The sequence below is a fragment of the Micropterus salmoides genome, unplaced genomic scaffold (genome assembly GCF_014851395.1).
Source record: "Micropterus salmoides isolate LMB-PRFRI ecotype aquatic unplaced genomic scaffold, ASM1485139v1 Ms_hic_scaffold_15, whole genome shotgun sequence".
NCBI classification, from domain to species: Eukaryota; Metazoa; Chordata; class Actinopteri; order Centrarchiformes; family Centrarchidae; genus Micropterus; species Micropterus salmoides.
This window is the reverse complement of record NW_024040596.1, coordinates 23,613,905-23,628,388: the sequence shown is the minus strand read 5'-3', so window position 1 is coordinate 23,628,388 and position 14,484 is coordinate 23,613,905. Positions and strand designations below refer to the sequence as shown.

At 39.8% G+C, this 14,484-nt stretch overlaps 2 protein-coding genes across 3 annotated transcripts in view; one reads left to right on the top strand and one right to left on the bottom strand.

Moving 5' to 3' along the window:
• The window catches only part of LOC119904459 (radixin), a 36,022-nt gene extending 32,481 nt beyond the window's left edge, over positions 1-3,541 (top strand). For both annotated transcript variants that reach the window (XM_038721148.1, XM_038721149.1), the window contains 2 exons: positions 1,621-1,830; positions 2,532-3,541. In XM_038721148.1, the coding sequence (XP_038577076.1) occupies positions 1,621-1,830; positions 2,532-2,696 (375 nt within the window). In that variant the 3' untranslated portion in view covers positions 2,697-3,541. The remainder of the gene's footprint in view (positions 1-1,620; positions 1,831-2,531) is intronic.
• A 3,773-nt stretch (positions 3,542-7,314) lies between these two features.
• LOC119904460 (probable ribonuclease ZC3H12C) lies at positions 7,315-14,484 on the bottom strand. The gene is made up of 5 exons (XM_038721150.1): positions 13,579-14,484; positions 12,179-12,318; positions 11,784-12,018; positions 10,937-11,043; positions 7,315-10,508 (listed from the first exon to the last, which is right to left on the bottom strand). Exons 1-5 carry the CDS (start codon positions 14,376-14,378, stop codon positions 8,998-9,000), a joined length of 2,793 nt encoding a protein of 930 aa, XP_038577078.1. The 5' UTR covers positions 14,379-14,484; the 3' UTR covers positions 7,315-8,997.

The following is a 14,484-nucleotide window of genomic DNA, read 5'->3' as shown; positions in this document are numbered from 1 at the left end:
AATGTTGCATTTTTTATTACCCATAAGATGAGCAGTCCTGACCACCAGAGGACCCTGGTTACAATAGAACATTCAGTGAATATCCATCCATTGTCAACCGGTTATCCTGTGTATCCTGGGTCGCGGGGATACAGTGAACAATTGGAAACAATGTTTTAATGGGTGGAAAGCAAATATTCTGTTAACTAATATACATTTTTTTTTACTATAAATGTTGGTATCTTTATATAAAACTATTTTTGTTTTTAAAAAATGTTTAAATGATGCACTGTATGGCATATAGTTATTTTTCCAAAGCCTTTCTACAAAAACATGCCTACAAGAACAATATGAACATAAAAACATTCCTAGCCCACTCACCATCTGTGCCTGTAGACGGGTGGATGTGTGAGTGTACACATAAGTGTGTGTGCACACGTATTATTTGGTTTCCATCCATCTATCGTCAACAGCTTATCCTGGGTACAGGGTCGTGGGGGGCTGGAGCCAATCCCAGCTGACATCGGGCGAAAGGCGGGGTACACCCTGGACAGGTCGCCAGTCCATCGCAGGGCCACACATAGACAAACAACCAGTCACATTCACACCTAAGGACAAATGTCTTTGGACAGTGGGAGGAAGTCGGAGCACCTGGAATTATTTGATTTGCATTATTTTATTTTACTAGCGCAAAGCTGCAACTAAATTAATGTCTTTTTTACAGTATCAGTGGTTTTGGTGGTTAAGTTGATGTTGATACTGGAACTGTTTAGTACCAAATGGTCTGTCAGGATAGAGGTGCATGCCAAAAAACCTTTACATATAGGCTAGTCACATAAGGGGGAAAGTAGCACCTAGAGTGCAAGTAAAGCTTAATACATTTCTGCATGATATTAACTGCTTGCTCTAGGCTTGCTATACAGTACAAAGCCTAACCCACATTTGCACCACTCATTAGAATGAACAGCATAGTTCCGTTTAGAAAGCACCATTTTTTACAAATAATTCAAAGGTTTTATTTATAATATTATATAGTAATACATTTTTGAAGAAATGTTATCACATAAATCATCACATCTTCCAAGAGGCATAGATAATGAATATATAATTTGATTCTGACGCGGTGATAATTTTAATTATCTTCCTGAATCAGTCTTACCAAGCATTAGGCATATCAGGCCTGCATTCATGAACAATCTATACATTTATTACAATTTAAACAAGCTGCGATTAGTCAGAAATATCCCCCTTTATAGTGGAGCGGGAGTTTGATAGGTGGTGGAGCCACTTGGGTTTTTGTTTTGTATACTCCACTAAGTGGAGATTCACACCTGCTGCAAATCAGCCAAGCACTGGCTGATATAAATCTAGTAAAGTGAGTTGTATTTAGCCTGATATCACAAGTTTTTCATAAGTGTCTGTCTAAGGATAGACTGTAAGCGCAAGATTTAATGACAAATGATTAATGCAATTAGATTCTTATCGAAAAGTTCAAAGCAAAGCTCTGACACAGTGACCAGTGACATACTTATGCCAGTGGATTAATGTGTCTACGTCTGTCCTGTCCAACATCCTGTATAAATGTCTATAAACTGTCAGTATCTGCTTATCCCTCTAAGTATACACGTGTGTTCTTTACAGGCTCTGTCAGCACAAGAGGACCTGGAGAAGACCAGGGAGGAGTTGAAGACTGCCATGACGACTCCACCGGCGCCGGAACACGATGAGCAGGATGAGACAAACGCCGAGGCGAGTGCCGAGCTGTTCAGCGATGGCGTCACCAGCCAACGCAGTGAAGAGGAACGCATTACTGAGGCGCAGAAGAACGAACGTGTCAAGAAACAGCTACAGGTGGAGTAGCAGTGGAGAGAAACACATACTGTACTGAAATTATTTTCCCTACTGGAAAACTGCCATTTACATGTGATAACGGTGATTCCACCTAGTATGGTGAAGTGCCTGCTTAAAAACTTCAAATCATAAAATTGTCTCTGCGTAGAGAACATAATACCGACATTTACCAATTTTCTGATTATTTTAGCCAAAAGACAAAATATCTGCTCAATATATATGCAATAGTTCAAATAACAATACAAGCTTTGAATGCATTGCATTAAATCATTAAATTAACTACAAAGTATGTGGAAGTCCAGTACACGGGAAGTCAGTCCAAACTGCAAAAGTATCGAAAACACGAAGCAAAAGGTCAAGGTACACAGGAAAACAGCCTTTAACTATCACTAGAAAATACATTTGTAACACTGATGGTATACAAGTGAAGAGTGGATAACAAGACGCAGGTGAGATGAATCCGGGCAGGGCAGGTAATGTAGGATACACAGAGCAAATTAATACTAACTGAGAAAATAACTGTAAGCAAGAAAATAATAACTTAAACAGAGATACAATGTAACACTGATGAGAATAAGATAATAAATGGTAAAACTTTTTCTAGAAAATTATACACCACTTATATCATCTTGGCCCAATGGTGCCTAGATCGTGAGCTGTGATGCAATGTTCATCTCTCTCTCTCTGTCTCTTCTGTCCAGGCTCTGAGTTCAGAGTTGGCCGAGGCCCGTGATGATACCAAGAAAACGCAGAACGACATGCTCCATGCTGAGAACGTGAGGGCAGGCAGAGACAAGTACAAAACCCTGCGCCAGATCCGGCAGGGCAACACCAAGCAGCGTATAGATGAGTTTGAGTCCATGTGAGCCGGGAGGAAGGGTGGACACAGCGATGAAAAGAGACAGTTAGTCTCATTGCCATGTCAACGCCTCACCTTCCTTGTAAAGCCCAAAACCTGTTGCCACCCCAGGAACTCCTGCTTTTTTTCTATGCAGGAGAAAGAGCGGCTAACAGGCTTTGTAGCTTCAGCCTCGCCAAAGCTCTGCCTAGCAGCGGTTGGCCAATCACACTGCTACCTGCTTTTTAGAGCTCTGCCCCCACCCCAACGAAGCACACGTCTTTTAATCTGTCTGAAAAATAGCAAGCAACATATCCTGTTAAACATGGACTTCTCTCTTCTACAATACTGATCGTTTTAATGCTTGCATGTATGATAATTAAAGAACAACAGGACCGATAGACAAAGTGAGAGACTGGACAGAATTTGTTGATATCGTGCTTTTACTCGACAAATAAAATGGCCATTTGTAGCTCATTGATGTTGCCGGCACACTTGTCCGTAAAGCTTTAATATCTGTACTTTACTTTTACTTCTTTTGTCATCAGTTGATCAATTGAAATAATTTGTTTTAAAAAAAAACGCCTTATTTGTCTCATTTCCTTCCAGTCTAGTATTACTTTTTGTAATTTTTCTGTCTGGAAAGTTAGCCTGTTCAGTTCTGCTGTCAATGTCATTGATCTGTTAATGCTGCATCAGCTAACTTAAATCCTTGAATGGCTGTCAAATGCTCACTGTGAGAGTTGTGAACAAACAAAAAGATATGCAACTAAAGCTTATTTTACATTCTTACTGTGCTGGCATTCTCCATCGATTGAGACTTTTGTTAAAAATATATATTTTGCGCCACAATAAAGAATGCATTTATATTTACAGCTTTGCAGCTACAGTATGATCCTAAGAGTCCTGACTAGCCAAGAGCCAGGACAGCTGGATTTATTGACATAGGATCCTGTGTCAGATATAAGTTCGAAGCTGGCACACAGTGTTATAAAATTCAATGAATCTTGAATTTACTGCATAAAGTCAGTATTAAATTGTTATTAAATTGTCTTGACTATGCACGTTGGTCAGACACAGCAATATGACAAAAGTATTTTGTCAATTATGAAAGACGTTAAATGATGATGTACCATCATTTTGGATCATGTACTGATTTAACTCACACACTCTGCACTGCAACCAGTTACAGAAGAAGAATCTTTAAAATAACAAGAACAAACTCAATCACTGCTTAAATAATGTCAGAGAAGATAACGCATAATATATTTGTGTAACTTGATAAAACATTTAAAATTGATAAAGTAAAATGTATTAATCTACACAACTATCATCTGTGGTTTAGTGTCAAGAAGTTCAATTATTTATTTAATATAAATAAAAAGGTTTAAAACAAATGCAACCATAAATAAAAAATGCTCACTTGTGAAACATATTTCGAGATCTGCAGATGTGAAAAGGGTTCAATCAGACAAGTCTTAAAAATCCACCAATAAAAGCAAATGTTGTCACAGATACTGTAAATTGATCCAAAATGTGTTGTCACATATTTATTCGCAGTAAAAACAGCCAACCTACCTGATTCTAACTACAATAGTAGTTTTTTTTTATCTGTCAAACTGATATTTTTGAAAACTAGCTAAATGTTTTTTGTAATTTTGGATTCATTTCCATCTTATAATAATTACACTAAATTATAGTTCCTTCCATCAGTGCCCCTCTGTGTGAACACCATATTTAATGACATCAAAAATTAAGTCTCAAACCATAAGAGAGACAGAGCAGAGAGCGCGTTTCCAGCTGGAGTTCCCCAGCTAAAGTAACATTCAAGAGCCAGTAACACGAGGACTAAAAAACACATGAAATCTTGAGTAGAGCTTTTATTACATCACACACACAAGAATAGTCAACAGGTCTCATTTGGCCACAGTTTGCCAGTTTCTGTAGATATGACAGATTTATTTTTCGTGCTTTTGTTTTGGATTTCATTGCCTAAAGCTCAGCTGAGATTCACAGCCCTGCAGCATAAACATCTGAAGAGGCCCACTCAAAAAAGACATGTTTTCATAAAATTAAAAAGATGAATAAAGACAAAATTAAAGACACAAAGGTATAACCTGTTTGTGGAAAGCATTTCAGCCAATATCATTTTCATTTTGCCTTTTGTTTTTCTAAGATGGATAATGTATTTGGGCTGGGTACATCTTAATTTAAAAAAAGCAATAACTTTTCTTAGTGTTAGTTTGTTAAAACAATATTACTGGGATTAATCAATATAACTTATGAATCAGCAGAGTTGTATATGACAGCTTTGGGGCTGCCTTTTGGAATGAAATTCTTCATCTGCCAGCAGGACACATAGTGAAACAGCAGCATTGGTCGAACACATTAATATCTTCTTTTTATTTTGGTTTAATATAACCACCATTGACCTGATCAAGGGGAAACATTGGAAAGCAATAAACAGCCTTTTACCTGGCTTTGTTCCCTGAAGAGGTGGCACTTAAATTATTTCTGTACCAGAAATGTATTAAAGCACATAGAAATAAAGATGAACAGGGACATTGTTAATATTTTACATTTCTTTCCCATTGGATATTGCTGGATTTGAGGCAATTTTAGTCAAATGAACAACAAATTACAAAACAACATTTTCTGTCTAGACAAAACCCACAGATAAATTATTAAAGGTGTGTTCAGACTGAACACGAAGCAAATTTTAGGCAACGCAATGCTTAACTTAATGCATGGAAGCCGGTTTACTGAGAAATACCCATTGACCCCGTTGCAAAACGAGAATGTCACCCCTATTCAGTTTGTATGAGATCTAAGCTTGTCTAGGCATTGTGGGATAGCCGGCAGCATGGGATTGACTTATACCTCCTGTGAAATAAAAAGCGGTGTAGCAAGAAAGTATTGCTTTGTCTGTGTAGGAGAAAATCACGGTTGCAGTTTCAGACGATCTTGCTATGTCACAAAAATGTGCTGCTTGAAAAAAACCATATAGGGCTTTTTCACAGGAGACATTTTAACATGTCACAGTAGGACAAGCACAGGTGTAAATAAAATTGACGATGGCTGAATACCATTTAGCTGCATCACTTTCAGGGTGCTGGTGTGTATCCTGTACACTTGACTAGTAACACCTGTGTGCTGTAAGAAAAGCCTACATACAATTATTGCTAATAAGCAGGCTTATTGTCACTTGGGTTGGGTTAACATGCAGCCAGCGCAATGCCAGTTGTTGGGCATCTGAGCTGTGCGTATGTTGCTAGCTAACAAACAGCTACAGCTAATATCTGTACAGCCAGTACATCTGCTGTTTGTGGCGAAACACATGGGCTACAAAAACAAATTTACATGAATAAAGCGAGGTGGACATTTGCTTTATCATATTCAGTCTGAACATTGTCAAGTAAAATTTGTGGAAAAATCCAAACACAACATAACATTAGCACAGTTAGCAATGTGTACATCCCCCTTATTCAGCAACACTGACACTGACTACAATCTCTTATTGCGGATAGACATCATGCATAACTAAAAAAATAGCTCTTTAACAAGTTCATGATGGTAGAAAAATAGTTTTTGCCCTACACTAAAAAGGGTTTTTAATGTCCACAGGAATGTTAACCAACATGTTTGTTTAATTAAATTGTGGTTTCTCGACCCTGTAGCCAACACTAACACACAGTGCCAGCCAGACGAGTAGGGTGTGAGCACGTCAAGTTATGACATCTGTCATCTGACTGACCTTTAAGCTGTGCGATGGACTAGAAGGAATTACTGAGGCTCTGACATGACACCTTTCAGATCACAGTACAGCCCTTGAGAAGGAAGCTTTCCAAGTAAGAGAGCTTCAAGATAACAAAGAAGTGTTGTGGATGTGGTTTTAGATTTCTGAGAAGGTGTCACACAAGATTTATAGCCATGAGCACACATTTGAGAAGCTTTTTTGTTTTGAGCCAAGCTAATTAAAACTTCCTCTCTTTTTACTGCACTCACATGCACAGCCCATTGTTGATCCACAAGTGTTTAGAAATACTGTTCTGAGGTGGAGCATGATTCAAATGAGTTTCAATATGTCATGAACAGTAAGCTTTAAGCTCACTTTTTTTTTTACACACCTATAATAACCGTCATTTTCAGTGTTGTATTTTGCCTTTCACCATGTTTGGGCTGATTCAGCTTCTGCCCTGGTTAAGGTTTCATATTTTTGGGGCTACACAGTATCATGGTCTCAGTTCAAAGACAATTTAAACAATAACAATAACTGTTTTCAGAAAGTGCATTTGAGACTTTCTTATTCCTGCACTGGGGGAAAGGGGGAACAACCCACTCCCCCCATATAAATAAAGTACCAAAGGTGACAAAGTTTGCCACAAATACTCAAAATATTCAACTCGAAATATTTTTTGTTTAAATATTCTCATATAAAACAATGATCTTGTTTAAAAAGTTTATAGGATACAATTTGTATCAACAAAGAGAGGTGTCATCTGGCTACTAGATAATGTGCTAACCAGGCAAGAGTTTTAGCTTTACAAACAGTTCCTCAGACATTAAAATAATCCCACTGGTGGATATAAAAATAAGAATTATTATTTCATACAGAAAATGCAGTTCAAAGTGCTTTACATTTAGAGAAGACAACTTAAAAATTGAAAGAAGACAAAAAAGAGAAAGATGAGTAGTTTGGAAAATACTGACATATGAAAAATACTGACATGAAATTAATTAGAATTATCACTTTTGGTCAGACAAAACAAGGAATTTGACGAAGCCCCCATGGGTTCTGCAAAATTGTGATGGGTGTTTTTTACTATGTTTTGACATTTCAATGATTTGATCATGGATTGATTAATAAATAACAGATTAACTGAGTTAGTTGCAGTACTTGTACAGAACATTACTATTAAATACCTGAAAAAATTAGTCTGGACATGCCAACTTGAAACTAGCTGCAATAGCTTTTTGTTATCTAATTTATTTTTTAATATTTTTGTATTAAAAAAACAAATCTGATTCTGAATCTTTGCTAAACTGCTGACTCTTTATTTAACAAATGGGATTATTAGAGCCTCTGAGAAACATTTGTAGAACTAAAAACTATTATTTATGGGTGTTCCCACTGTTGTCATGATAATAAGTGTCTGGTGACATACTCTGTGGGAATTAATTAATTATTAATTTTAGGAAGCTGTTTCCCAGTCTGTTCCTGTCTTGTACTGCAAAGTTGGGAATCTCTATGTATTAAACAGAAGGGTACAAATGAGTTACACCCTGTTTCAGGTGGCTAAACCCTCATAGTGGTATCACCACTACTGACAAAGGAGACCCTGTGTCTTATGCACCACATACATTCACACACAAAAAGATAATAAATTAACACATATTAAATTAAAATAATACCAACAATCTCAATTCCACCTAAACATTTCTGGTGACCCTGCTCTCAAAAGTCACCTTCATATGATTTAGAATTTAGATATGGTTTAAAGATGTAATGTTTAAAAATCAGTACTGAAAGCTCACAAACTGTAAAGTCAGCTGACATGGCTGTCCTAGCACAGGAACTAAACTGTTATTCAACAGTGAACAACAGTTTGGGGTTTTCTAGTGGAGTTTTTGCTATCTTCATTTGTGGGTTTCACTTCCCTATGGGGGAAATCCACAAAATCTCACCACAGCAGCTGATCTACCACCTGTCAGTATAGAAGGATCCGCTTGTTGAGCATTAAATACAGTAGGAATGTATGTGCAATGTAGCAGTGAAATTCTTAGGATTCTTTTATATACCCCACGTTGTCATCTCAGTAGAAAACAGAGGTATTTCATTCAGATGGAAAGTATGAATTTGAGCTATACTTATACCCTGATATGATTGCCAAAAAGAAAAAAAGGTGAGGAAGAAACACACCAATAACAAAAAAGTGCCGAAAACTGAATGATTTTAAAATATGTAACTTAACTTAAAATATAACAAATAAATAAATTAAAAATGAACTACACTGTCACACATTAAAAGCCTCCCTAAGCACACCGGTGTCTTGACACATAACCAAAAGCTCAAACATGCACATTAAACCCCAACTTTCCTGATCTTAAGTGCTGAAATAGCAGGTATATTTATAGACCATGAAAAACATTTCCCTTTACAAAAATACCATTAAAATTAATGAGATAACTTTCCTGCAATAAAAAAAACTGTCTATTACCAGCTTCAGGAGATTTATATCTTGTGCTTTTGGTTTGTGCATGTCCAGTGGATAAACTTTCAGAAGTGATCCCAGTTAAGATGAAGCAGTAACTTCACCTTCTGGCTACATTCAAGAACGGTGCTGCGATTTCTCCATCAAAATTGCAGCTGCAAGCTCCTGAGCATCCATCACAAGAGGGTTCCTGGTCATCACCATCATCACCAAATCCGGAGGGAAGATCCGACACAAGTTCACAAACACCTTCTCCCTAAGGTCCTGGTATCGACCCAAGATAGGGGGCTCCTGGTGCTGGGGCACTGAGGGCAGGTGGCTTTTATGAGCAGTGATGGGTGGAAGGGACGGCAGTGGAGGTGGTGGAGGACTTGATGCTGAAAGGCCACGGGGTGATGAATGGACTTGCCTGCCCCAAGGAGAGTGCCAAGCCTTCTCATGTACTTCTGGAAGGCTCTGGAAGGCAAACAGATCATAGTAAGGCTTAGGGGACTGTTGGTAATGGGGATCCCAGTTTATCTGATGCTGTGGTTGTTGGTTTATCCCAGAGTGGTTTCTTCTAGAATAAAGTGGTGACCCTTTATATACGTTATTGTCCTGGAGCCCTTCTTCCTGCCAAAGGGAGCCCATTATATTGCGGCCAAGGGGGGAGCTCTGAGGGCGGGAATGAGCAGTGGATGTTTGGTGTTGATGAGCTGGGAATTCCCCAGGGAAACTGCTCAGCAATGGATGTTGAGGGTGGGGTGGGATGTATGCTGAAGGGGGCTTGAAGGGACGTGGAGATGCACGAGAGCTAACAGAAGCATTGGGGTCTTCCAAGGCAAAACCATGTTGCCGAAGCAGTGCTTGAGAAACGGGATGGCCATGAGGAGCATGCTGGCCCAGTCCAGGAGGAAGACTTGCAGGGTAAGCGTACTTGCCAGAGCAGTGATGATGGTGGTGAGGATGGTGGTGGTGATGGTGGCACTTGGGGCCATCGTCTAACAAGGGGTCAGGGGAGAAAGAGTCTGAGCTGCCTTCACTGCTACAGTCTGACAGCAGTGATCCAGTTCGCAGATCAGATGGGAAGAAGCATTCAGGGCTCTGTGGCACTACCAAACTGAGGCCAGAGTAGGCTTTAACCAGTGAGCTGTAGCCCAAGTCTGGAGACTCGCACTTGTGGTAAGTTTCAGCCTGACTTGGTCCTGAGGCTCCAGCAACCCTGAAGCTGCCTCCACCACTTCCCCCAGGGTGCTCCCATCGGTCCAGGTTTCCTGATGAAGGGTGGCCCCCTGGAACAAGATTCCCTAGAAAGCTACTGCTGCAGCTGCTGCTGCTGCTGCTGCTGCTGTTGCTCCCCCTACGTCCTTCCACTTTGGACTGGACCCGAAGCCTGTCCTCCAGGAGGTCATTAAAAGAGCGCCATGGGCTGGGGTTTCGCTGTTTCTTTGGAGTACCCCGATCAGCCATTGCTTCTGGTTGACCAGAACTTTGGCCCTTCATCATCAAGACATCTTCCAGCAGGCCTCTGGAGGCTACTGATGAAATTTTGGCACTGGCACGGAGCTCATCAGCCACGGCACGCTGGGGCTGGCTACCCCTTTCAGGGTGGTAAAACTTGCATTTATGGCCATATGTGCACTTCTTTCCTAAAGCAAAAATGAAAAATATTTCTCATTAATGTGCTGGAATGAAAATGTTATATAACATCTTGGTTAGCATTTGTATCTTTTTTTTAAATCTTGGCTTTTCTCTACCACAGTAGAATTAAAACATCTTCTCTATCTAAAATATAACATAAAATAGTTAAAATATAAAATAGTTAAATAATTATTATTATTTAATTTTTTATATCTAAAAACCCATGATTTAATTTGATCTGTTTAAAACGATCTGCAGCACAAACACTCACAAATGGTCCACAAAAAGTAGAACCAGATTAAAGCAGTCAACAACAGCAATTATCCAGTACAGAGACAGTAAAGTGTTTCAGATTTTTCAAAATATTATAGTTCTTTCTATGAAAGTAAGTACTGCACTGACAAGAACAGAAGTGCTTATAAGGTAACATTTTTACCATAAGGACATGGCTGCTTCCTGTGTTCAGGAATAACAGGCCTCTTCCTTAGGAAGTTCTCCAGACTGGGTCCGTGGCGTCCCAGTGGGTCATCTGGTGGCATGAATCTAAATACACAGTTACTCGATTAAAATCTTTAATATCACAAAATTTCACCCAAAAAACAAAAACAAAACATATACAACTCGAAATTTTCTATTTCTTTCTGCTTCACTGAGGATTCAATAACTCTGACAGCACCAATAAGACTGCATCAGGGATGTTCTACGATGAGGAAAATAAAGAGGCTTACGTTCTATATTTGGATCACAAAAGATCCTTGTACCTCCTAATTTTTTAAAATTTTTCTACAGTTTTTATAAGCTGTAAGGACAATACCTTAACACTTACAGTTTAGACATTAGCTGACAGAAAGCAACAAAGCAGAAGAAGCTTAAACTCACATCACCTATATTCCAAGCAACAAAACAATAGGTCTTATAAGAAGAGCAAAGGTTAGTTAGGTATTTGGCACCTAAAAACTTTCCTGTGACAACAGATCACTTTAGTAATACAAGACATGACCCAGAAACTGAAGAAGGTAAGATGTTTTTTAGTGTGTACAGAGGGGGTTTTGATAAGTGGAGCAAAAGTGAAGAATAGTAATAAAGATCAAACAAACAGCTAGAGGAAATGAAAGTGTCTGATAAAATAGGAAGTCCTCAGATAATTTCCCTGCAAAAATGCATTGTGCAAATATTAGAAGGGTACTAGCTTGATTTTAACACATTTTACAACTGTTCTTTAGTGGTTGGGATACACACTGGATGTTACAGACAATTAGTCCATCCTTTAGTATATTGCTTACTTATCGTTTACAAAGGAGTACATCAGTAGACGCTCATCAATGAATTTTTTCCACTCTGGCTTCTCATTGGCTAGGTCACGGTAGTTGTCGTTGGAAACAATGATGCCGTCTGACTCATAGGCCAGTTTGACAATGAAGCGGTCATCATAGCAAACCACACGGCGTCCTTGCACGCGGCGCGATGGGGTGAAAACCAGAATCTTCTCTTTCTCTAGTCGCCGTAGGATCTCTTGGTCTGAAGAAAGTGGGGATACAGTTAAACATAACAAAAGGATAAGAAAACGTTCCCCAAAGATCCCTCCCAAAGAAGAGGATTTAGACGCATCCTTCTGCTTGTTTAAGGTTTCATTTCATTGTGACTTTAAATCATCATTGAAAGCTATAGTAGCTGGTACCTGTGATGGGAGCATCAGGTCGTGACTGCTCCTTTCTCCAGGCAGGGACAAAAACAGTGACGTCACGGTGACCTTTCTCCAAGAACCAATCAACAGCCAGCTGGATGCCTTGACAGGAGAACACTTCCTTATTTCCATGACTGCAAGAGCAGAAACACATGTTAAAGGCACAGTCACTGATGAAAATGCAAACAAAAGGGTTTCCCCAGTACCAAAATCTAAACCACAGAATTGAAAACCCGATGTACCTCACACAATTATTTTATATACATGTATTTAAACAGATCCACCAACAATACAACATCATAACTATCAAAGATGAGGCTAAAATGTTGTGACTCAACATTTCCTCATGAGGAAGATGCTACTGATATGGACTGATTATTATGATGAAGATGATTTAATGGAGTAATGCACTTTGTGAGACAGAAAATTATCCTAAAAATGAGCATCAAAATACTGACCGTCCACCAGAGAAGCAGACAGATTTACATTTACTCATTTGGCAGACGCTTTTATCCAAAGCGACTTACATTTGAGGAACAACATACAAGCATCAACAGAGAATCAAATACAGATCTAGAACTGACAATACATACTAGTAAGAGCAGCAATAAGTACTAGTAAGAGCTCACAGTACATATCACATCAATGGGGTCGATACCTAGGGAAGGAAGTAAGAGTTAACAAAAAGTGCAATCAAAACAAAAAGTGCAATCAAGACAAGATCATTGTAGGGGATAGAAGAAGAAGAGCACAGGAAGTGCATGTTAGAGGTTAGGAGTTAGAGGTGTTATAAGAGGAAGTGTTCTCGGAAGAGATGAGTTTTCAAGAGCTTCTTGAAGTTAGGGAGAGAGGGACGCCCCTTCTCTGATAGCGTGTGGTAGCTCGTTCCACCATCGTGGTGTCACAGATGAGAATAGCCGGGACTGGGATTGCTTTGTGTGAAGGGATGGCAGAGCCAGGCAGCGTTCGTTGGAGGAGCGTAGCGGCCGAGAAGGAACGTAAGTTTGTATTATGGAGTTTAGGTAGACACTAATTACACTTGATGAAAATTCAAATGGAGTCTCCCCCAAAATAAAACGAGAGTTTCAGTACAGTGAGAAAATATGTTTGTAAAGCCAGCATACAGCCAGCAATGTATAGCATCTCATATGCTCGCATGGTTGCTAATTTGCTACTGTAGCTGCTAACAATGGCCAGATGATAATTCATTGTTTTATTTGAGCATTCTAAAAAACATATATGTGTCTGTTTTTTCATAAATTGTTAATGATAGTGAATAGCTACTGTCCCCTTACTCTACTACATAGGATTTTCTGTGAATCATTAGTGCAGTCATCATGTAAAATATGCTTATGTGTATTAATCAGTAGAAAGCAGGAAAGTATAAACCTTACCTCATGGCTACGTTGCTCCCATCTACCACAACAGGCCGAAGGTTTTCTTTGTCCTCCAGCAGCTGGGATGGACACATCAGCCGACAGGAGTCCAGAGAGGGGTTGTTGGAGGAGGAGGAGGAGGAGGAGGAACAGGCCAAAGATGATGACAAAGAGGAGATGGGAGACTGGGAGACAGCAGAACAACCTTGCTGCTCCATCTCTGTCTTGGTTCCCAGTTTGACCAGCTCACCCAGAATATCGTTGATGAGTGCATCTGGGCCCAGTTTCCTCAGCACCAGCAGCACCAGCTCCTCAGAGTATCCCAGCTTGAGAGCAAACTCTACCTTGGTGCGGTAGTCTGTGATAGGGTCAGTAGGAGAGGATATTTCTGGCTGTGGGGAGTCTCCAGGGGATATATTTGGTGCCAGGTCCAGCCTGACTGTCTGACAGACTGATAAGGACTCTTGGAGGCATAGGTGAGGCTGACCTTGCAGAGGGTTTTGAGATTCAGAACCACACCCATTATGGAGCCGTTCATCATCACTGTCGGATACAGTACTCTCCTCAGAGAAGTTACTGCAACTACTACTGCCGCTATAGCTTGAATGGGTTCTAAAACCAGTTCTACTACTACCAATACTGTTACAGCTGTTATTTTGGGCACCAGCACTGATCTGTAAGACCCCTATATTCCCAGCACCTGTATCAGTGCTCAGGCTGGCATGCCGCTCAGCACCTTCCACATGAAGGTAGTCCAGATCCAACCCCAGACTGAGGATGTGGCCTGTCCCATCCTCCAGATGGTCCTTCACGCCCATGAAGCTGTCTTATACATCCAGCTCCGCACCCTCCTTGACCTCCCAGGCACCTGACGGACCCCACTGTTACTGCTTATAGTTAACAGCTCACTGACTGGTCCTTGGA

Coding starts and splice junctions, on each gene's coding strand:
- LOC119904460 (XM_038721150.1), bottom strand. CDS start 14,378: ATGGGCGTGAAGGACCATCTGGAGGATGGGACAGGCCACATCCTCAGT. Junction 12,019..12,178: donor ACCTGATGCTCCCATCACAG/GTACCAGCTACT, acceptor CACTTTCTTCAG/ACCAAGAGATCCTACGGCGA. Junction 11,044..11,783: donor TACTCCTTTGTAAACGATAA/GTAAGCAATATA, acceptor CTGTGTATTTAG/ATTCATGCCACCAGATGACC.